The sequence below is a fragment of the Melanotaenia boesemani genome, chromosome 21 (assembly GCF_017639745.1).
Source record: "Melanotaenia boesemani isolate fMelBoe1 chromosome 21, fMelBoe1.pri, whole genome shotgun sequence".
Lineage (NCBI taxonomy): Eukaryota > Metazoa > Chordata > Actinopteri > Atheriniformes > Melanotaeniidae > Melanotaenia > Melanotaenia boesemani.
Window position 1 is genome coordinate 25,583,603 of NC_055702.1, and position 25,037 is coordinate 25,608,639.

At 41.8% G+C, this 25,037-nt stretch overlaps 1 protein-coding gene across 2 annotated transcripts in view; it reads left to right on the forward strand.

Annotated features, from left to right (window-relative positions):
- LOC121632107 (germ cell-specific gene 1-like protein) overlaps window positions 1-25,037 on the forward strand; it is a 44,175-nt gene that overhangs the window by 18,061 nt on the left and 1,077 nt on the right. For both annotated transcript variants that reach the window (XM_041973297.1, XM_041973298.1), the window contains one exon: window positions 24,732-24,843. In XM_041973297.1, the coding sequence (XP_041829231.1) occupies window positions 24,732-24,843 (112 nt within the window). The remainder of the gene's footprint in view (window positions 1-24,731; window positions 24,844-25,037) is intronic.

Genomic DNA, 25,037 nt, shown 5'->3' on the forward strand with positions numbered 1-25,037 from the left:
AGGTACAAAGCAAAATGGAGGCAACAAGGTGCAAGAAAAGCACAAATAGAATGCAATAAATAACAATAAGATAAGTTAAATAAAACAATATAAACAAGCATTGCACACAGTAATCAAGACAGAAAGACAGGCGATGACCTATTTAAAATTAAATGCAACATTGCCATTGATCACAGCATCTCATAAAGAGACTGGCCTGTCCATAGTGGCATTTGAAGGATGGAGATTTCACGTATGTGGACTCTGACCACTGCTGGTTGGGACGTTGCGGGATGAGATTCTCGTCTCTCCTGGACTGACGGAGCCCAATAAGCCTGCACCAGCTCACACAACAATGCGTCGTCTCAGACATGATCTGGCGCATCTGCAGCCCGGCTTCTGAGTTTCTGTTGCCACGGTTACCAACTACCGTTTAATCAGCGCAATAATTTACAACAATAAGGCTGTTTGACCGGATTGGTGTCCATTATCTCTTTTTAATGGACACCCTCCAGCCAGTCAGAATCGAGTTTTCGCCCAGACCATAGTATAAAATCATTTAAATAATTAAAAAAATCAATGGAAAAATATTTGTGTAATGGAAGCAGGGAGGGCAGCTTTCTGCCTGACCAGTTGGAGGTGCAGAGGACAGGAAAGTGGGCACCACAACCTTAGGCAGGGAGAGCTGCTGAGAGAGAAGAAGAGAAATAAGAGTTAATGATTGTTCCCATTACAATAGAGCAGGGGTGCCCAGCTCTGGTCCTCGAGGGCCACAATCCTGCAGGTTTTTGATGTGTCTCTGGTCCAAAACCACCTGACTCAAATTAATGAGTAATTGTGCAGAACTTAATTGGCTGTTGGATCCATTTTATTTGAGGCAGGTGTGTTGAAGCAGGAAACATTGAAAACCTGCAGGACAGCGGCCCTCGAGGACCAACTTTGGACACCCCTGCAATAGAGGGAAAATGAGGCTGCATTGATTGTGGGTGGGTTGGTCTTTGCAAGGTGGCTATTAGGGATCGTGGAAAAATGGTATCGTGAAGTCATTTGTTTATGAAAAACTCGGAACAACAGTGGAGGATGTTGAGCTCGTGGTTTACGTGCTGATTGGTTTAATGGTCATAATATGTAAACGATTTACTGAGAAACGCTAGAAAATGCTGTTGGCTGCAAGACGCCAGGGACTCTCAGGATGGCCAAACTGCGTCAAATTCTGGCCAATAGTGGCCTGCTATCTCGTCACAATTTTTGGCCCGGCTGCGCACCTACAGAGCCACAACGGAGTAGGAGCAAAAAAAGTATCTACTCGCCCCGGGAAAATCCTGATGGGAAAACTTACAAATCGGGAGGGTTGGTATCAGGCTGGGCTAAATGGGTACTAGTGGGAAAGGGCCATAGGTCTATAGCAGCATAACAAAGGGCTGGCTAATCACCCTTAACTATAAGACTCCTCACGTACGTAAATAGCAAAGACCATTTTAAATGTCATATGTTGCCGTTCTTATACTTCCATGCATCTTTTATGTTGCCATGTTGCTGGATCAGTTCTTCCACTAGTGGACAGTGCTAAGCTCAGTGTTCTGACGTCAGTTTCAGACACTGTTTGGCAGCAGTTATGCACCACTATAAAGTTGTTTCCAACCACCCAACGCGGCCCAAACACTGGCACAGGCGTCTTCAAAAACTCATGCGGTTTCCACAGTTGTTCTTGTCTTCTTTCTTTTTTCTTTTTTTTTTCTTCTTGTCCCTCTTCTTCTCCTCTGGTTTGCTTTTTCGCTGGTCCTTCTGCTCAGCACTGCCCCCTCAATTTCCGGTGGTATTGCTCCGTTTTCTGAGTCAAGAGACGGATGGCTAAGCTCCGTGAAAGCAGACCAAACTGGAAGCAAGGTTAATGCCATCTAGAGTAATTACATAGCTAAACAGTTTTGTCCGGATTTTTTAAGAAGTAAGAATTTAGAGGGAGAAAATTCAGTCACTCAGGTCTTTATATCTTTCAGATATCTTTGTAATCTGACAAATTAACTGATTTCATCAGGCTTCATGGAGAAGTATATCTGATTATCATCACTATAACAATGAAAGTTCACACCATGCTGTTATACACAGTGTGACCATAAGTAAAACTGTCTTGGACTCAATGCTGTACACATTATAAAACAACTATAATAGGAATCAACAAACATAAAACACTTAAGTTAACACATAACATAATCTCTATAATCTCTTTTGTGTCAACCCCCTAAATATATCATATAAAAAAAATATATATATATATATATATATATATATATATATATATATATATATATATATATATATATATAAATTTTTCCCTCCTCGAGTGAATGAAATACAGTAATTTGGCTTCTATACAATGTCTACATACTTATGCTAGCCTAAACACAGCATAACAGTAGCCTAACAAGCTATAGGTCCCTATTCTGCCTTGGCAAAGGTTTAATCTTTAAAAGAAAAAATATATCAATAATTATAGTTTTAATAATAATAAATAATAATAGCAGTAATCATCCCAGCACAGTTGGACATGAAAAATGGCCAAATCTTCACAGGCAGGAGCGATAAGCTTACAAAGCTGTCCCTGATGGATGGTCAATAGAAGCCTTGACCATCCATCAGTCATCCTGTTAGCGTGTTTTTATCTCTATGTTTTCAGCTGACAGGAGCTGAACTCCGCATGCTTCTCTGTGGCTGAAACACCCTTTAATTCAAGCTTCTTTGAGTTGTGTTTTCATCCCTTTGCTCTGATGTTTTGCCCGTTCTGACTTTCAGTTGAATCGTCACCGATTCTCTCAACCTTGTCTGCATGTGTTATGTTTTATTTATACGAAGCTCACCATCTGGAGAAGTGAGCCGTTTGTGTAAACAGGAGAGGTGAAACCTTTAAAGTTCAGCCTGAAAAAATGAAAAATCATTTTGACATTTTATATTGCTTTATCCGTCACTGTGTGTTGGCTTGTAAGCAGCCTCCAAAGCGTAGAAGATTGTAAAGGCTTCAGAGCACTGGTAAAATGTTCAAATTTGGACAGACACTGACAAGTTGCTTTTGCTTTTAATGGGAGGGGGGGTAGCATGAGAGTTGCTGTGGTAATGAGATATGGTGGAAAGGAAATCATTGAAGTTTATTACAGTCATCAATTTTGTAGCATGAAATTAGTGTATAAGGAGAATGTTTGTGATGGAAAGAAGTGTGTGGCAAAATTAACAAAAGAAAACTTTCTATGATTCAAACAAATACCTTGAGCTGCACTTATTATGAAAGAAGATGATTATTTGCTTTTTATTGAATTGGCACATTTGTGGGCACTTCACAGCTAAATATCTAGAAATGAAAATATCAGGGAGCAAAGCTGTTTAGTGTTTCATTTTGTGTTCTTTTGCCTATACCAGTGCTTCTCAATCCTGGTCCTCAGGGACCCCTGCCCTGCATGTTTACGAGGTTTCCAACTCCAGCACACCTGATGCAGATTAATTGAACTGCTCGTCAAGTTCTTTGCAAGCCTGCTAATGAGCCATTCATTTGAGTTAGGTGTTAAAATATGGAAACTTCTAAAACATGCAGGAAAGTGGTCCCCAAGGACCAGGATGGAGAAACTCTGGTATAAACAAAAATAAGAAATCAAACTTAAATGCTTAATGCAGCATTATGTATATGACATGTTTACAATAGTGAATGAGATTCAGCTGATATTCCAATCATATTCCCGCATACCAGACACGTTATCAGGCTAGACCCATTTTTCCTCCAGAACTGTCTTAATTCTTGGTGTAATAGATTCAACAATGTGTTGGAAACCTTCCTCAGAGGTTTTCTCCATATTAACATGACAGCATCACACAGTTGCTGCAGGTTTCTCGGCTGCATCCATGATGAGAATCTCTCGTTCCACCACATCCCAAAGCTGCTCTACTGGACTGAGATCTGGTGGCTGTGGAGGCCGTTGGAGTCCAGTTAACTCATCGTCATGTTCTAGAAAGCAGGTGGAGATGATCTGAGCTTTGTGACATGGTGCATTATCCTGCTGGAAGTAGCATCAGAAGATGCTCCACTGTGGTCATAAAGGGATGGACATGGTCAGCAACATTACTCAGGTAGGCTGTGGTGGTTAAACCAGGCCACGTTGGTTTACGACTCATCAGACCAGCAACGTTTCTCCATCCTCTATTGTCCAGTGTTGGTGAGTCTGTGTCAATTGTAGCCTCAGTTTCCTGTTCTTAGCTGACAGGAGGAACCCGGTGTGGTCTTCTGCTGTTGTAGTCCATCTGCTTCAAGGTTGGACGTGTTCAGAGATGCTGTTCTGCAGACCTTGGTTGGAACCAGTGCTTATTGGACTTCCTGTTGTCTTTCTATCACCTTCAGCCAGTCTGCCCATTCTCCTCTGACCTCTGACAACTGCTGCTCACTGGATATTTTCTCTTCTTCAGACCATTCTCTGGAAACCCAAGAGATGGTTGTGAGTGAAAATCCTAGTTTCATGTGACTGTCTGATTAACTATTTGTTTTAACAAGCCACTGAACATGTGTGTCAAATGAAGGGGCAAGTGACTAATTCTAAACAGTTAGCATAAAATGTGGCAAACATGGATGTCTATTTCTGCACACGAACCGATGCGAAAGGAGGGTTGAAGTTAATCTGCTGCTGGTATGCCCTTGTGCTAGCCAAGGAAGTTGTCACAGGCCTGAAACAGTCTGGGCTCTGCACATAATAAGATCCAGTTAACTGATCCTGTTATTGTCACATAGTTGCTTCCATGACGCCATCTTAATTTATAAAAGCATACGTTAGAAACACTTGGCTAACTTTGTCTTGTTTCTGAAACAACTTTGAGCATGGACACTTGATCTCTGGGGGGGTTAAATTGGTACCTGACTCAGGGATGTTGACAGCTCATCCTTTGGGTCTTGCGTGTCATGGTGTGGAGTCCCAGTAGATTGGATTCGTTCCAATGCCTCTTCATCAAACTGGGATCTGGGGAGTTTGGAGGCCAGGTCGTCACCTTTGGCTCTTGGTCTTCCTTCTCAAGTTTTTCCTGGGGAGTTTTGTAGAGTGGAGGGATGTGTTTTACTCTGGGGCAGCATTGTGTTGCTGCATATACTGGGTCTGACTGCAGTAACATTTAGCTGGATGAATTGCCACCTAAAATCTTCTATGATTTCTGCCCCATGCATGCTCAGGGTGGGGGATTGAATTAAAGAGAAAATTCAATACAATCCACTGGTTTTCCTTAACAACGCTATTTTTTAATGAGTTGGCTTTTGTGAACGCAGTGATTGATCTGCATAGGATATTTCAGGACAAACTGAAGTAATTTTGATTTGTTTTAATTGGACCAAGATGAATTGGCTTGCATTGATCTGCAAAGTGCCTATACAGAGATTAGGGTTACATATCCAGTAAATGAATAACTGAGTTCATGAGTGGATATCAAAGACTGATCAGCCTTATTAGAGCATGGTTTTAGGATATTGTATCACAATAAGCAATTAGCTGATCACCTGACAGAAAATCAGTCTGATATAACTCTAATTAGATTAGATTTGTCAAACTTTCATTTAGGCCTTTTTTCCAGCATGTCTCAAAAATTGCTTTTATTGAAAATTGTATCTAATACTGTGACTACTTCCTTTAATTATTTTAGTTGTCTCTGATGCCCTCTAGTGGACTTTAGAGCATTTAAGGAGGCCAGCTCCCATATATGAAATTATCATTAGGCTCGAATATGTCTTGGAGCCCACACAAGTTCTGGCCCAGAACCACATAACAGATCCAGGCTGGTGTCTTCTGGCACAACAGGCCAACACCAGAACAGATTGTTTTTTTTGTTTTTTTTTCCAAATCTGACCCACTGGACGAAATGTGAATTCTCGTGTGGTATTTTTGTCTGGACCAGTTCCAGCCTAGAGCTAGTGCAAGTCAAGTTTCAAAGTATGTGGGGGGGGGGGGAAAAACAAAAAACAATAAAAAAAACATTAACTATAACCCATCAGCACCAAAGTTTCATAAATGTATGTTAGAAGTATAAGTAACAACACAAGAACAACCCAAACAAACCAGCAGCACCAGTCATTAAAGCAGGCTGTGTACAGTAACACATTTATTCATCCTTTCATTTCTATACGTCTTAATTCAGTTCAGGGTCGCGGAGAAGCTAGAGTCAATCCCAGCAATTAACAGACATGGACACCCTGGACAGGTCACTGGTCCATCACAGGCCCAACACAGAGAGACAAACAACCACTCACACACACTCCTTGGCAGAATTAAGAGACACCTGTTAGCCTAACATGCATGGGATGATGGGAGGAAGCCGGAGTACCTGGAGAGAACCCACGTAAACCCCACAAAGAAAGGCCGTTGTTTGAACTCCTCTCCAGCTGTGACCGCTTGTACAAAAACTAATGCTTAAAGAAAATTCAGCTGCCAGAGAAATATTTCATAGTGTTAGTGTTTAACATAAAAACTAGACTTAGTGTACACAGGTCCTCACAATATCAAAACATCAAACAACAAAATCCACTCACACACGTCCACTGGAGTTACCAAGAAAAACCACTGAGGAAATAAAACCACTAACATAAAATAAAGAAGGAAACAATACACCAAATAACCCTTAAATAATTAAAATGCTTAAGATAAAACACTAAAAAGGAATAAAACACTACAAAAAATTATCATTCAATAAAATCATAAAAAGAATAAAATCATCTTTAGCTGTTTAAAAATGCTATTGCACATAGAACAAAGGAGTTTTTCTGTTTGTTTTAGTCTTGGGCTTCTGAATCTTAGACCTGAGGGAAGCAATTAAAAGTCCTTGTGTAGAGGGTGGTTCTGGTTCCCCCACAATTCTGGCTTTCCTCACCACCTGCTGCTCATATGCAGCAGGTAGTGAGGACTGAGGGAGGCTTATCATTTTGTTGGCTAACTTCCCTACCCTGCTTAATTTGGTATAATCTTTTGTTGTCACACTTCCAGACCAGGGATAAAAGGAAAATATTAAAACTGATTTATTAAAAAACTTGTGTCCATTTAAAAGAAGAAGTAAAGGCATTGATGTCTCTTCTTTGTCACTGCTTCCACATTAGCATCAAACTTCAGCTTGTTGTCTAAAACCATACCAAGACGTGTGTACTGTGGCCTTCCTAAATTCAATAACCATATCTTTGGTTTTGTTAATATTTAGGTGCAGGTGGGCTTCATTGCACCATTTGGCAAAGCCCTCTACCTGTTGGCAGCTCAGAAGATAGTAAAGTGTGGAAAGCTGTATACCTCTCTCTATAAAGTGAGTCAACTAACCTGGAAATGACTTTTTATTTGCAGTGCAAAATAATAACTTTCTAAAGAAAGGTGATAAAGTTACGTAGTGCTGCTTTTAAGCCTGTCTTCTACGTCCAGACAACGTTCACTTAGCAGCACAGCATTCTTTGCCTGAACCTTCAGGACACATTATGTTCCCTGAATAGTTTTTATTTGCTAGGTGTGTGTGCAGGAAACTGCAATGGGTTCTCAGTTATTCAATCCATGCTCAGCTAAGAGGGCGACGTAACTAAGCACCTGTACAATCTCCTGGTTAAAGACAGCCATTTCTGCTGGGATTCTACCTTCTTTGAACACAAATCACCTCCACCTTCCTACAAAGACAAGCAACAAAGCCAGGCATGTACAGTCATCCTTGCACTCAAGTCCTATGATAACGGAATTACACACACTGAAAGCCCAACACTTTCATTTACATAACGAGCAGAGATGCACACACAAATGTAAACAGGAGCTATAAAAATGTTAAAAGAAAACAAAAATAAATACACCTGTAGAAATAAATAGAGGAAGAAAATGTAAGAATGGAAATCATGGGGAAGTAATAATGATAACAAATTCAAAAACTTTCAATAAATAAATCGGTTAATAAATAAAATATCAGACAAAAATAAAACGCTCATGTTAAACTGTCTTGTCACTGCTAGCTGTTAGCATGGTAGCATTCTGTGTTTACTTCCTGCAAGTATTACTTGTAAAAACAAGAAGAGGAGAAAATGACCTCTGCAGAGCTCTCTACCACCGGGGGGGTTGTAAAGTTTGACAGCCTTAACTTTACACTTTCTCTCCACACACTTGAAGAGCATAAACCAGTTCAAAGTTATCAGCTAACGAGCAAGCTTTTAAAAAAATATTAAATATTTCCACCTCTAACAAAACCTGACTGTATTGTGAAACATACCGCACATAAATTTTAAATCCAAATTTTGCCCCTTCTCAATCAGCTGTGTGAGTCCTAATGAGAAGACTTCCCAAGCCCATTTAAAAGACTCCAGCGCAGATCTTCTTCAAGTTCTCTGGTTGATTGTGTTCCACTGAAGGCTGCACACGGCTGCAACAGAAACTGAACAAGTGGCCTGACAATGAAGTGTTGTATGACCTCAAGAACAATGAGATAGACTACAGCTGGGCTCTGGAGGAATTAAAGAAAAAAACTGTGGTGCTTGATAGATTCAAAAGTCAGATTCTGCAATTACAAGAAGAGAAAGCCCAGATAGAACATGAGGTGAGACAGAAAATAATTTACAGTCTAACCAACTTCCAGCCATTTTTAAATATGCCGCATCTGACCAAATAACCAAGTCAGAGGATCAGAGTGAGACTGAGAATTTTTCAAGCTTCACACAGAGAAGAACAAACTGGATAGTACTGGATGTGCATTACATTACAGTTTATCAACTCATTTTTAAATTGCAGCATATCACAGGATGAAGTTTATCATGTTTAACGATGGTCCGGCATCAAATACTTGTACACTTATAAAAGTACACACCTGCAAACATTTCACCACCCCTTTCTACATTTTAGCCTTCATGTACTGCTAATTTTGTGTGACTCCATCTCCTCATAATTCTTCTAAACCCTAAGTCAGTCACAAATAACCCTTCAGTGAGGGATTACTCTTTAACCTTTGCTACTGATAGATGCACACAAAGGTTAAAAGCAGGTGTTGAGATCTTTATCTTCACAAGGATAGTTTTCTTTGCGATGCATAATGCTGTGCGTATCATGTGTGCAGAGTTAATTGCCATATTAATGTCACCCAAGTCACCTAGTAGACACAGTGTGGGGTTTGCAGGAATATTACATTTAAACCATGTTGACACGTCCACACACACCTGAAGCCAGAACCTGCGGACAGGTGTGCAGGACCACAAGGCATGGAGATAGTTGTCAGGTGTGTTTTCATTGCAGCGTGAGCAGATGTTTGATTGTGACAGACCCATCCTGAACATCCTTTGTCCTGTATAATGAGTTCTATGCAGAACTTTGAATTGTATTAGTTGCATATTTGAATTCTTAGTCATTTTAAAGGTGTTTAAACATATTTGTGACCATTTATCTTTATTAAAGTTACTGGATAAGTCAGCCTTCCATTTTGAAGTTGGAAGACAGATTGAGTCTTCTAGTTTAGATAATAGTCTATATGTTTTTGATAATAGCTTTGGGGCATTGAGATTCTGCCACCCTAATAGGTAGCTGTAAGTTAAATTGATTAATGGTATATTTTTTGCATAATAGATGTAAGCTGGTGGTATTCTAAAAAAAATTTTGCTGCTGATTCCATATTGTGAAGTGAGGATATTAAATGAGAAGAAGCTTCCATTTTCTGGTGGGAATATGGCAAGCCATTTTAACAATTAATAGCTAAACTACAGAAGACAGATTTATAATAGTTACATTATCTATTAAAAATGTTAAGTTATGTATTGCAAATATATATGGTCAAATGTTGATGACCCCTCCTTCTTTCACTCCCTCTTCGCCTCACCCTATGATCACTCAGATAACACACTAATTATGGGAGGTGATTTTAACAATATACTGGACAAACATAGTACCACTGGAGCTCATCGAGTCTGGAAATCCTCAAACTGTAAAACAATACATGAAGGATTTTGGTCTCTGTGATGCTTGGCGCTCTCACCATCCCACACTAAAAGAATACACCTTCTTCTCTTTAGTTCACCATTCCTATTCTAGATTAGATTATTTCTCAACTAGCAGCTGGCTGATGAATGACATGTCAGAAATCAGAATCCATCCCATTAGCATTAGTGATCACGCACCAGTATCATTTACTGGTGAAATAAGAGCAATAAACCAGCAACTAGAAACTAGATACGTCTCCCACAGGGCATGGTGGGACGGAGGGGTGGCTGGGGAGTGAGACTTGGAGGTTTGTATGCTGTGTGTGTGTTTATACTGAGTGGGTGAGGAGGTGTGTGTGTGTGTTAGGATGAGCGGGAGTGTGCAAGGATATAGGTGTGTGCGTTTTTTTGGGGGGCTGGGCGGGCCTGGGGGTGGTGTGCCATGGGTCTGGGCTCTGCCGCTGTCCTCCTCCCCGTCCTCTCATTCCACGTTAGGCATGTGGGGGGTGGGTACCTTCTGGGGTTGGTGGCGGCTCATTGGCTGCAGTCCCTGTGTGGCCCAGTTGTGGGGGGCGGCCTTTCCTGGCCTGTCTTGCCCTGGGGGACCTCCCGGGCTCAACATCCAGAGGGAAGTTCGCTTCCCTGGTTGGGGCTTGGGGCTCGCTGTCCTCTGGTCCACCTGGGGTGTCCCCGACAGGGCATGGTGGGTGGGTGGGTGGGTTATGTGTGACGTGACTGTGTGATAGTGAGTGCTTGTGGGTACGGCACAGGGGAGGGTGTGAGTGTGGGGCTATATGGGGTGGAGATTGGAGTAGGTGGAGGGTGGGGGAAGGGGGAAGGGGGTCGATGGCACCCTGGTTCCCTTGGTGTGTGGCTGGAACATTGGGGTGTGTGCTGGTCTACGCCGGGTGGTTGTCTGGGGGGGCCTGGTTCTCCTGGGAATGGTGCGGGCCCTCTGCCTTTGGAGGGTGGGGGGGCCGCCTCTGGGCTCCTGGGGCCCTGGGCCCATCGCTCGGGCTGCCGTGGGTGGCCGGTCCCTGGCAGGGCTTGCGGCTGGCAATCTTGGCCCACTGGGACCTGTGCCCCAAGACCGTGGGGGGCTCTTGCTGGGGCTCTCCTCTGCTGCCCTTCGGGTGGGGCTGGAGTCATCTTCGTGGTGGGGTAGCTTGGGTTAGTGCTCCGGGGCTGCAGCTGAGGACCCGGGTCTCTGGACTGCCCTGGTCTGCCTCTGACATCCGTAGAGGCGTGGTCACATTTGCATAATCTCACTCACCACTCCTCATCACTGATCACTCCTTATTCCTCATGCTCTGCATGCTGACACAGTCACTGAGTTGTCCAGTGGGTTTTTATACTAAGACATTCTTCTTCTTTTTTTTCTTTTTTTTTCCTGAGTAAGTTTCTGGTCGCTGTTTTGCTAATTTCATGATATGTCTTTTTGATTTGGTTATTATTTAAAAACTTTTAATGACTAGCAGCTCTGGTTTTTTGTAAAAGTTTTAAGAAATTTTCTGGTGTGTTCATGTACAAGTGTAACAGTTTGTTGTCTGGTGATGGTGTGCATTGAAGGGTTGTTTCCTTTTGTCTGTGATGTTTTCGTCTTTCTTCTTTCCCGTTTTGCTCCATTTTGATTTTTTCCATCTTTTTCTGTCCCCTCCGGTCAGGTCCAGCAAGATTACATAGATTCCATGAATCAAAGTAAATAAATAAATTAATTAATCAAATTATCAAAAGGGGGCCTTACCCATAGGCCTCCACTTGGCAGAGCAAATTTGTTCAGGACGATACAGCAACCAGATTATCATTTTGCTTGCTGTGATGCTGGACAGGACAGGTAAAAAAAGAAAAGAAAAAAAAACATTTTGACCATATATATTTGCAATACATAACTTAACATTTTTTAATTGATGTAACTATTATATTAAATGTTAAAACGGCTTGCCATATTACCACCGTTGCCATCTTGGTGTCGTAATTCCCAGAAAATCCAAAATTGGACAAAGAGGTGGAGCTGAGGGGGGGACTGTAAAGGTGGAGGTGGATGATTGACACCCATCAAACTCCGAGCTGCATGTAGCTAAGAGCTACCTAACGAAGGTAGGTGGGCTAAAGCTAAGGCAGGCTGTTAGCCAGCTATAGACTGCGGTTGCCCTACATTCTTGCCCTGGATATTGGATACCTGTCAATCAAAAGCACACGTTCCTAATTATGCCGAATTTCAAGATTAAATAACATCCAAACAGATGAGTTAGAAAGAAATTCTGCAAATGCAACTTTTTGTACTTCTGCTCAGGCTTCACATTTTACCTGCTGAGGTTGCCGCTTAGTTCAGACACAGAAACAGCCCATTCTCATTAGAGCTCACTAGAGCCACATTTGGAATAGCTGAAATTAAGGTCCAGGGCTGAATTTGGGGTAATACATTTTGAAAACAAAGTTGTTGAGCCTCTGACACCCATATGATATATATATATATATATATATATATATATATACACACACACACACACACACAAACACACTTGGGTCATTGTGCAGAGCCTGACTAGGCGTTTGATCAGTTTCATTTGATTCAGGACAGTGGCCCTTGAGGACCAGAGTTTAAAATAGCACATGATTTGGATAACAGAGGACCCCAAGTTTCTGTCATGGCTGTAGTCTCTGGACCCAAGGAGCACACAAACACAGCAGCAGGTTGATTTATTCACAAAAAGAGAATGGAGAACTCAGATGTGGAGGCTAAATTTGAACAGAAGACTGGAATTAATCTGTGGAGGGGAAGAGACACAGTTAGAGCAAGCAAGGCTGAATAATGGCAAAGGACAATAGTAAACTAGAGGAAAAACCCCTTACTGAAGGTTTGGGGAGTGGGGCTGTACTGGGAATCGGGTCACAGCGGGCAGGGTTCCAGGCAGGTGTTGGGGTAAAAGGGCAGGCCAGAGAGATCCATGAGGCAAAATGCTTCCCCACCAAGAAGGAGAATGGCAGAGTAGCGTAGGTGAGCTGGCAAGGAGGTGAAGATCCAGCTGGTCCTAAATACACCGTCCCAAGATGAGGGACTGAGGCACAGGTGTGCAGCAGCAGGCTCTGGAGATTAGGTGAATCACTTTCACCTGTCCTGGCCAGCCCAAACCCTGACAGTTTCACTCCAACACACAGAAGACTTTGTTCTTTACACTTGTGTGCGGGTCCCACAGCTGTGGCTGGGGAAACCCCATAGAGCAGAGATTCCCTCTGACATCACTGCACAGATAAAGCAGCACAACACAGCTGAACTTTTCCCACCACGCTTTGCTTCATGGTAGACACTTTGAACTTTTTTCCCAGAAAACTTGAGATAACAAAGCAGATACATGGGTGTGAGGAGTATCACAGCTCAGGTGCAGCACGCCCATTGGCTATTTAACTGAAAATAGAACACTTGGATTAAGATTTTTGGCTTTACCATGAGTGAACAAAACATGCATCATTTAAAATTGTAAGAAAATGATGAGATGCAGAAATGCTGCATTCATCCAGGCACAAAGCCATCCCTGATCTGCAAAGAATTATGAAAATGTCAAACTGGGATAGCTTTAGGAATAAACATTAACACTGATAGGGATGAGACTGGAATTTAGGTGTTTGCTGCTAAATCTGGTGCACCCTTGTTCAGTCCAGGGATTTGCAGGGGGGAGCTTATGTAGTAATCGGATTGTATGACTCTAATTTCCAGTTGTCATTCCTGCTCTATTTTATGGTCGTTCTCTTGTCTTGTCTGAGAACAGGTCAGTGCCTCGATTGACTAAATCCACCACTGTTGCAGGCTCGTGTAGCTCGTCAAAATCTAGCAGTACTCAGCAATGAATGAAGAGACAAGACTCCAACATTTACTTCTCTATTCTTCCTCCCACACAGCACGGTAACATACAGTCAACAGCATCAGTGATCAAAAGCACCACCTAGCATTGTGGAGAAGTAACTGAATACACAACAACCACATAAGTAAGAAACCAGGGGAAAATGTCCTATCTCTTGCTCTGCCACTTTCTCTGCTTACTGTTACAAGCTGAACCTATATTTTTCAGCACATAAAGCAACACGAAACCATCCCGAACAAGAGGAGCAAAGTACCAGTAAAGCAGGCGGGGGCCCAAGTCCAGTCCCTACGTGCTACTATCCTGCAACATTTTGATGCATCCCTTCTCCAACACTCCTGAATCAAATGAATGAATGGTTACCAGGCCTCTGCAGAGCTGAATGACATGCACATGAGGGAATTCAGCCATTTGATACAGATAAAATATATATAAAGAGAGAGAGAGAGAGAGAGAGAGAGAGAAACCTATTTCATTTTTTCAAATTAAACGGCTCTCTGACAAGCTCTGCACAAGTCTGCTAATGAGCTATTAATTTGAATCAGGTGTGTTGCAGCAGGGAAACATCTAAGACCTGCAGGATAGTGGGGCTTGAGGACAATACAAGGGTTGTGGACCTCTGTTCTAAGACGTACATGGAGAGAAATGCTCCCCTCTGGTCACAGATTCTGATGGGTCACAGATTTTGGTGTAAAACTATATCCGAGGAAGTGAAGAAAGGTGGTCTTTCCCAGTACAAAGCTGCCCGATCTTCTTGAATCTTAGTCCTCTGCTCTCTGTAGGGGTCAACCTAGGCATGGAGGTCTGCAGTGTTGCTATTGTCCTCAATCAGAGAAGTGACTGATATTGGCATCATCAGACATTGGATAGCAAAAAGTTATCAGCCAAATTAAGTGATGAAAAAAATCAAAAAGCCTGAGCTTAAAGAGCCAGAAAAACTTGCGTTGAAGCTTGAAGTATGTGTGCATGAGTTTAACTACTTACAAAAACATACAAACGAAAACATGAAACTGAGTTTAACTAGTTACACAAACTTAAAAACAGAAATATGTGCAGAGATGGATTCTCTGCACCTCGTGGTCTAGTCATTCTCCAGAATCAGTATTTCTACTTGCATTCTCATGCAGGCTCAGCTTAGGACTCTACATTCTGCAATCTCTCTTTTCCAAGGCTCTACCTGACTAAAACTTCCCCCTTTGTGTCCAGAGAGGGAGAAGAGAAAGCCATGCCATAAACCATTTCTGTCGGTTTGGGCCTGATTGTCTTAAAGTCTCCGGTTTGTAAGATAGGAGGGTTCTGAACTGTGTTACAGTCCATGCCTGCCTGTGGGAGAATGCCTGTTAGTTTATGAGTTTGAGACACACAAAAAGGGTGGAAGATCTTATCGTCTGCTCCCTGGCCAGAATGCAGCAACCTTGAAATGATATGTTAGTTCTTAGTTCCCGTGCCTTTAATTAGTTCAAATGGAAGATTTGTGGCTGCAGGAGGTTTATCCAGAACTTCCCAAATACAAAATCATAGTTTGGCCAAGGCTCACTTCTACTCCTTTGTGAGAAGAGTTGACCTCTTTGACCTGTTAGGCATCAGCTCGAGTCATAAATTTCTAAGCAGTTCCAGTGTCCAATTTCCCCTTGGAAGAAGTTAACTTCTTTCATCTCTGTAAGGAAATCCTTCTGAGACATATAAGTTAATGAAGCATTAAAAAGCAAAGTTGTTGAGTTGTGTCCATCTGTTCCTTTCTCTGTAAAGGGAACAATGCTCCAATTTTCATGTCCTTGAAAGCCTTGTACAACTGTGGCATTGTGCGAACAGTTGTAAACACCAGATGATTAACTTTAAGGATACGCTATACCAAAGTTTTTCCTGTTCAAGCGATTTCTTTAGTTTATGGTATTTTTTCATCAGTATTGATACTGATACTTTCTGCGTCTTAAAGGAAAATCACACAGTTGTGCAGTGTGCATTTATATCTTTATTCCAAGGGCAATTTAATATGAATAAAACTCATGGACATAGATTCTTAAAAGAAATGCTTAGAAAATTATAATGATATATTAATGATTAAATTAGATCAAAATAACATGAAAATAAAAAGTTTAAAATGATGAAATAATTAGACTACAAATTTAATAAAACATAATGTTCAAGAACCTGCAATATTAAAACACAACATCCTGTACTGAAGTATTAATTCCAGAGTATCAGTATGCTCATTAATGAACTTACTACATGGAGTAAGCTACCGCGATGGACTGGCGACATGTCCAGAGTGTGCTATTTCTTGTTTTTATTTCTTTTATATAGCATAGTATAGTCTTTTATATATAGTATAACATAGCAGAGACCTTTTTTTACTTAAAGATGTATGTTAAATGTTTATTGTCTGCACCTTGGGTCTGAGTAAAACGCAATTTCAATCCACTGTATGTCTTGTACATATTGCAGAATTGACAAATAAAGTGACTTTGACTTTGACTAAATGTCTCGCCTGCTAATTGCTGGGATAGGCTCCAGCTAGCACGACCCAGAATTGGAATAAGTGGTGTGGGTGTTCAACCTGCAGCTCCTGAGTTGCAAGTGGCTCTCTGGACCTTCCACAATGGCTCTTAATACATGGCTAAAAATGCTAAAGAACTAATGTACCATATCCCATCTGCATAAAAACAGAAGCCATCAGACCTCTACTGAAAAAGCCCACCCTGGATTCAGAAGTTCTCTCCAACTACAGGCCCATCTCTAATCTTCCATTTCTGTCAAAAGTTCTGGAAAAAATGGTTGCAGCACAGCTTCTCGTTCACCTCAAACACAATAACCTGTCTGAAAAGTTTCAGTCGGGCTTCCACCCTGGCCAGAGCACAGAAACAGCACTGGTCAGGGTTACAAATGACCTCTTGATGGCAGCAGATAATGGCTCCCCATCCCTACTCATCCTCCTGGACCTAACAGCTGCATTTGATACAGTCGACCACAACATCCTCCTCCACCATCTGCAACACACTATTGGTCTCTCAGAAAATGTCCTTAACTGGTTCATATCATACCTCACAAACAGAACTGAGCATGTTGCCCTGGGAAACTCAAAATCTCATACTCATAATGTCACCTGTGGTGTCCCTCAGGGCTCTGTGTTAGGCCCCACCCTTTTCACCATCTACATGCTCCCCCTTGGCAATATCATCAGCAGACATGGAATATCCTTTCACTGTTATGCTGATGACACACAGCTCTACTTCAAAACAACCCCCACCATCTCTGCTCCCCTACAAACATTCACACTGATCACCTGACTGGAAGAGATAGAGGCATGGATGAAGCTAAATTTCCTCCAGCTGAACAGTTCGAAAACAAAAGCCATTCTTTTTGGCACTGCACACCAGCTCTGCTCCTCCACCACCACCAGCATCACCTTCTCTGACCAAAACATCCCCCTTTCCACATTTGCCTCTAACTTGGGTGTTAAAATGGACCCTCACTTTTGACGCCACATCAAACATCTCTGTAAGACTTTATTCTTCCACCTCAAGAACATCACCAAACTTCGTCCAACACTCACCCTGGCAGATGCAGAGAAGCTCGTCCCTGCATTTGTCTCATCCAGGCTAGATTCCTGTAATGCACTCCTCATCGGGATCCCTGGCAAGAGCATTCAGAGACTGCAATACATCCAGAACAGCGCTGCCAGGATCCTGATGAGGGTGCACAAGCAAGATCATATCACTCCCATCCGGAAAACTCTTCACTGACTCCCGTCCCACTCAGGATAGAATACAAGGTCTCCCTCCTCACCTGCCAGTGCATTCATGGATATGCCCATCTTTACCTACAGGAACTTGCCACCCCTCACAACTCCTCACGAACCCTCCGTTCTCCAACTACAAACACCCTCCAAGTTACCGGAACCAAGCATTCTTGCCATGGGTGATCGGGGCTTTTCAGCCGCTGCCCCAAGACTGTAGAACACCCTACTAGACCACCTGAGAAGTCCACAGTCTTTAGAAGTTTTTAAGCAAAACTTTAAAACCTTCCTTTAAAAAAAAAAAAAAGCCTTCTGCTAAATAGTATTTAATTGATTTTTTTTATTATTATTTTATTTTTATTGTTATTCCTGTTTTCTGTAAGCACTTTGATATTCCCTATAATATAAAGTGCTATACAAATAAAATTTATTATTATTATTATTAATGTTTTTAAATATAAATATAATAACAGATGCAGGTTGTTAGCAATTTTTCTTTTTTTTTTTTCTTTTTCTTTTTTTTTTCATGGAATTATTGTGTTGAATTTTCATAACATAATGACACTAAACGTACCAGCAAGATTTCTTTTAGTTATTTTTCTTGTCATTAGGTTGGAAATTATGGGCTTTTTTTGTTTTGTTTTTTTTTTTTTTTTTTTTTTTTTTGTACATCATACAAATCTCTATATCCCACAGAAGAAAGTCTGTCTGTAGGAGACATACACGCAGAGGTGAAATAGATAATGTGTGTGTGTGTGTTGCAGAGGTGAATCACGTGGGAGTGGGCATGTATAGGCACGGAAGTGTATAAAGGTGCACACCCACCGGTGATACGGATGGAAAGAGTCGGGGTTAGGGTAGCCGGTAATTTTTGTTGACCGCACGCCTTTTTGCATATCTTCCACACCACAAGCACTGTTCTATCATCATCTGGAGTTTGTTCGATTCTCTGGGTTTTCATTAATTAATAACTCATCTTGAATACGCTGAAATAGCTCTGTGCAGCACGAAAATAAATCATCTGAAAGCATTCTGGATCTCAGCGTATATCTCTCAGCAACTTTTAAGCGCGTCATCAATCCTACAACCGAAGGACCCAACCTCATACTCTTCGCGGCTAAGGTTTTCGTTTGGTAGCCGCAATATTTGTCAACAAAAAACGGTTTAGGCACCTAATGAAATCATTAAGCCACTCACAAGCACCAAAGAACCAAGTCATCAAGCAAGGATAAGCCCGAGAAGGAGTCACAGCTAAGTGCCACACCCTATCCATTCATCTGGGAACAGGTAGGCCTGCACCTGTTCATGTTTGTGGATGAAGGAATCTGCTTCGATTGGAATGCATTCTGTCAAATGAGGACAATTTAATGAATGGATGTTACGTTGGTTGCATTGGCGCATTGATGGTGGCGCAATTCTCCGCTTTGATTGTGATGTCGGGACTTTGTGGCATGGATACGTGGCAGATGATGTTGTCTTGAGGTATAATGTGAAAATGTTTGGACCAGAGCTGCTCTGTCATTGGACTAACAAATGCAATGTTGGTGGATGAATTTTGATGCAATATTTGGATGCTTTGAAAAACACGCAATGTTCGTGGATGGATTTTGAATGCGCTTTCGATGAACTTTGACTGTGTTGCTCTACATACAAAAAAGGAAAATCGAATGGAAATTAGTCAAATAAATGTTGCTGAAGGTTTAAATATGGAGAAAAGAGAAATAAAACTGACGGCTAAAGCTGTGGAAAATAAAATTGAACGGCTCCAGCATGAGCGCAAAAGTGCCGTTAATAAAATTAAATGGCTCATTCCGCAAATTAAAACGCACATGGAATCAAAAGAAAATGTAACTGAAATTCCCTCACACCTGAGCAGCTTGAATGCACTGTGTAAAAATGCTACTGACCTGCACAATGAGCTACAGCCACTACTTCCTGAGGAGGAAGTTAAAAAACAAAATGAGTGGCTTTCCAGCATCATGGATTATAGTGATGCATTCCAAGAGCAAGTGAAAAAATGGATTTTGGAACATCAACATGAATACTCAAATGAATTACCAAGTCAGATAAACATTTCTGAGAAACCAGCAAATGAAATAAATAACGTGCAACATGCTTCTTTGGAAAAGAGTAAAGATTTGCCTGCTGGTGACCCTTCAGTATGTGTTCCTACTGTACAAGACTTTCAGGATGAGCTGCAACCCTGTGACAGCATCTCAAATGCATCCAAGAGATCACGCTCATCTGCTCGCTCAAAAGCTGAAAGAAATCTTGCAATTTTGGCAATAAAACAAAAGGCATTAAAGGAGAAATACGCACTGGATGAAGAGGAATTAAAGTTGCGCAGAAAGCGAGAACAGCTTTTGTTGGAGAATGAGATTGCTGAAGAAATGACAAAATTAAGTGTTATAAAATCACAAAGCAGTGTTGGCAGTAAATTAAAGTCAAAGGTTTCAGATGGGATGAACTCATATTTTGAAAGAACACACTTAAAACAACAACTTAATATCAATGCCATTGAATTTGTTCCATCCTTGCCAGTTGAAGTAAAATCCAAAGTAACTGAAACTACACATCCAGTTGTGAAGCCTAAAGTCACTCAGTTACCTGACATAAAACAGCCCCCAAGTCCTTCTTACATGCTTCAACGTTACCTAATGGCACCTGAAAATCCTGTGACCATACCAACTGATGTATCACAAAATTATAATGTGATGGATATAATGAGGAAACAGAATGAAATAACAACACTCCTGATGCAACAACAAAGTTTCTCAGCACTTCCAAAAAGGGAAATTCCTGTTTTTGATGGTAATCCACTCAAATACCATTCATTTATTAAAGCCTTCGAAAATGGAGTTGAGCAAAAAACTAATAACAACTGTGACAGACTTTATTTTCTTGAACAGTACACCAAAGGCCACGCAAAAGAGCTTGTGAGGAGCTGTCAGCACGTTGAGTCAAACAGAGGATATTTGAAGGCAAAAGCTCTATTGAGAGAGCATTATGGGAATGAGCAAAAGGTTGCATCAGCATATATGGAGAGGGCTCTATCTTGGTCCACTATTAAAACGGAGGATGTGAAGGCCCTTCAAGAGTTCAGCCTCTTTCTACGTGGATGCTGCAATGCAATGGAGGATGTACAGTATTTAAATGATCTGGATACACCCACAAATATGTTGGAGATAATCAAAAAACTGCCCTACAAGCTCAGAGACCACTTACCCGCAGAGGCATCCTCTCTACCGTCAGCTCTATCTTTGACCCTCTGGGTATGCTCAGTCCCCTTGTTCTGACAGCAAAAAGGATCTTGAGAGATTTGTGCAGAAGAGGAGTTGGTTGGGATGACCACTTACCAGAGACTGTCTCCAAAGATTGGCTCAAGTGGATGCAAGGGCTCCACCTACTGGACAACTTTAACCTAGACAGATGTCTAAAACCTCTGGAGTTTGGAGATGTTGTGACTGCGCAATTACACCATTTCTGTGACGCTTGTGAGCAAGGCTATGGCACAGTCACTTACCTGCTGTTACAGAGTGAGCACCTCCAAACTCATAGTGCTTTCATAATGGGAAAAGCCCGTGTCGCCCCACTGAAAACAGTGACAATACCAAGAATGGAACTGATTGCTGCAACAATGGCCAGTCGTATGGATGTCCTGTGGAAGAAAGAGCTACACATGACTCTTCGGGAATCTGTCTTTTGGACTGATAGCGCTTCTGTGCTGAAATACATCAAAAATCAAAGTTCCAGATTTAAGGTGTTTGTTGCCAATCGAGTTACAGAGATACTGAAAACATCTCATCCTACTCAGTGGAGGTACGTGGATACAACTTTAAATCCAGCAGACGCAGCATCCAGAGGGGTCAAAGTGGAAACATTCCTGCAGGACAGATTATGGTTAATGGGACCTCAATTTCTTCACCAACCTGAAACAGAATGGCCTGTGAATTCTGAACCTGCAAGCCGTCTGTCTCAAGACGATCCAGAGGTGAAGAAAAGTGCTGTGGTAAATGCTGTACAAACTGGGGAGGATCCAACTACTCACTTGATCCATCATTACTCCTCCTGGAAACGACTTAAAAGGGCCGTGGCATGGTGGCTGAAATACAAGGAATGGTTGTGGTCCTGTAGTAGGAAGAAGAAAAATCTAACAGCCAATCAAAGTGAAGGAATCATGCAGCATCAGAGCATGATGGAGGAGGAAATGCGCATGTTTAAAGGTACAGCTGTCCTCAGAAGTCTTATAGTGGAGGACATTGACAAAGCCGAGCTTGCTATAATTCAGTTTTGTCAGAGGAGAAAGTTTTCAGAGGAGTTCTTGTGCCTGGAAAGGGGACAGAATGTCAAAAGAGGTAGCCAACTGTACAAGTTGTGTCCGAGGTTGGAGGATGGAGTCTTGCGTGTGGGAGGTCGGTTAAGTAAAGCAGCACTGCCAGTGGAGTCTAAGCATCCTGTCATTCTGTCAAAGGATCTTCATATTTCTACTCTGTTGCTGAGAAATATCCATCAAGATGTAGGACACAGTGGACGCAACCACATGTTGTCCAAGCTCAGGGAGAAATACTGGATGACCGGCGTAAGCACTGCTATTAGGAAAATCTTGTCCAAGTGCACCATCTGCAGAAGACTTAACGCCACTCCGGTTTACCAGCAGATGGCAGACTTACCCACAGATCGACTCAGACCTGACGAACCTCCATTCACTTGTGTAGGAGTAGACTATTTTGGACCCTTTGAGGTGAGGAGCAGGAGGAGTACAGTAAAAAGATATGGTGTCATATTTACCTGTCTTGTATTGAGGGCTATTCACATCGAGGTGGCACCTTCTCTGGATACCGACTCCTTCATAAATGCTCTGAGGCGTTTTATTGCCAGAAGAGGACAGGTCCGCGAGCTTCGCTCCGATAATGGAACTAATTTTGTGGGTGCAGAACGTGAGCTAAAAACAGCTATTGAGCAGTGGAACCAGGCAAAGGTGCATGATGTGTTACTGCAAAAGGGTATAAAGTGGAGGTTCAACCCCCCTGCTGGATCACATCATGGAGGCGCATGGGAGAGGCTGATCAGATCTGTGAGGAAAGTCCTGAATTCCACCCTCAGAGTTCAACGCCTAGATGAGGAGGGACTCTACACGGTCCTCTGTGAAGTTGAAGCCATCATCAACAGCCGGCCCATCACCAAAGCCTCTACGGATCCTAATGACCTTGAAGCACTCACACCAAACCATCTGTTACTGCTTAAAAACCAGCCTTTATTACCACCTGGAGAGTTCCAAGCAACAGACCTGTACGCCCAGAGAAGATGGAGACAAGTTCAGTATATATCTGACCTTTTCTGGAAACGCTGGACAAAGGAATACCTGCCTCTGTTACAGGAACGACAGAGATGGACTGGGGTTCAGAGAAATCTAGTTGCAGGAGATCTAGTTTTGCTCATGGACAGTACAGCGCCTCGTAATTCCTGGATGATTGGGCGTGTGCTGCAAACCTTTCCAGATCGCAAGGGATTTGTTCGGCAGATTCGGATAAAGACTAAGACCAGTTGCTTGGACAGGCCCATATCCAAGGTCTGTTTGTTGTTGGAGGCAGAGGAGGCAGCTTAAGGACTTTGCTGACCTCTACAGAGACTTTGTTTCTTCCAGCCTGGGAATGGATTTTACACCAATTGGTCATAGAGTAGACCAGAAGAAGGAATACTGCATGGACATTTTGCATTTGAAATGTAAAAATGATTTACTGTGTCTCCTATTGTATTTGAAATGTGAATTATTATGTGTAATCCCATAATTCAGGGGCTGGAGTGTAGGAGACATACACGCAGAGGTGAAATAGATAATGTGTGTGTGTGTGTGTTGCAGAGGTGAATCACGTGGGAGTGGGCATGTATAGGCACGGAAGTGTATAAAGGTGCACACCCACCGGTGATACGGATGGAAAGAGTCGGGGTTAGGGTAGCCGGTAATTTTTGTTGACCGCACGCCTTTTTGCATATCTTCCACACCACAAGCACTGTTCTATCAACATCTGGAGTTTGTTCGATTCTCTGGGTTTTCATTAATTAATAACTCATCTTGAATACGCTGAAATAGCTCTGTGCAGCACGAAAATAAATCATCTGAAAGCATTCTGGATCTCAGCGTATATCTCTCAGCAACTTTTAAGCGCGTCATCAATCCTACAACCGAAGGACCCAACCTCATACTCTTCGCGGCTAAGGTTTTCGTTTGGTAGCCGCAATACTGTCTTTTCTCTTTTTCCAACAGTTGTGTTTTTCTTTATTTTAAAACCTAAAAATAGAAATAAAATGTGGTTCTTCACATTGTCAACACATTTTCTATGGTAGATTTTTATTATAAAAAATTATAAGATGTCTTCTTTTAAAAGGTCTCATATCTTTTGCAGCTCAGAACGAGTTTTATTTAGTTGGGTTGAGGGGGAAATGGCTGTTTGGATTATGAAGGTTGCAGACCCTTCTAGGCTACCCAGGTACTCCAGACCTCCCACAGGAAGGAATGTTTGAGATCAAACTCCACCCACAAAGATTTGATAAGGAACCTTTTTGCAATGAAACCCTGCTAACCACCACACCATCTATCAGACTCCATGCAAAGACACCTGCGTCTGAAGGAGCTGGAGCTGGAATTCCTGTCTTCTGACTCTTTGTTTCCATCCCACAGACCAAAAACCCAGCTTGGATCTATTTATGCCTATATGTCAGTCCTATGATTCAGGCACGAATGAATGAAAGTAGGTGCTGCTATTATCACAAAAATTGCATAAAAATACAAAAAAGAATTTAAATGAATATAATCCCGATAGCTCTGATTAGGACTGTAGGTTAGTAAAAGTTTTGCGCTTTGAAAGTGAAAAAAAATATATATATAAATGATTTTTATGGTCCTTTTTCTATGTGCAGTTTTCTTGGGGGAACATGGAAGGTTAAGAAAGAAAATAACCAGAAATAATTTGCCTTCTTTTTAAGAACCTAAAAATATGTTTCTCTTTTATTTTATCTTAATTTCAAATTATATCTGACATGTCTGATAAGTTAAGGAGGTAAATGACTTATTGTAGGAAATGTGACATCTGAAGCTGCACTGACAGGAAGTAGGTTACTGTGCTACGTTAGCTGTTCAGCTACATGTCATACAGCACTGCCACCAAGTGGTGACTTCAGAGAACTGAACTGTTTGGCCAGTGTTGGTTGATCATGGCCCTTCGGTGTGTTGCAGGTCTGTTAGGAATGGTGGCCCACATGATGTTTACCACAGCCTTCCAGCTGACTGTAAGTCTGGGCCCAGAGGACTGGAAACCTCAAACATGGGACTACAGCTGGTCATACATGTAAGTCAAGGTTTCTTCACTCAGTCATCCTCTTCCACTGCTGCTTTATCCTCTTACAGGGTTTTAAAGGACATGGATTGGTAATTAAAGGAAGAATATAGTAAAACAAGTGGGAAAAGTAAGTTCCTTTGTTACATGCAAAGATTTTTTGAAAAACCTGGATGCAATTATTTGTTAATTTCATAAACCAATAT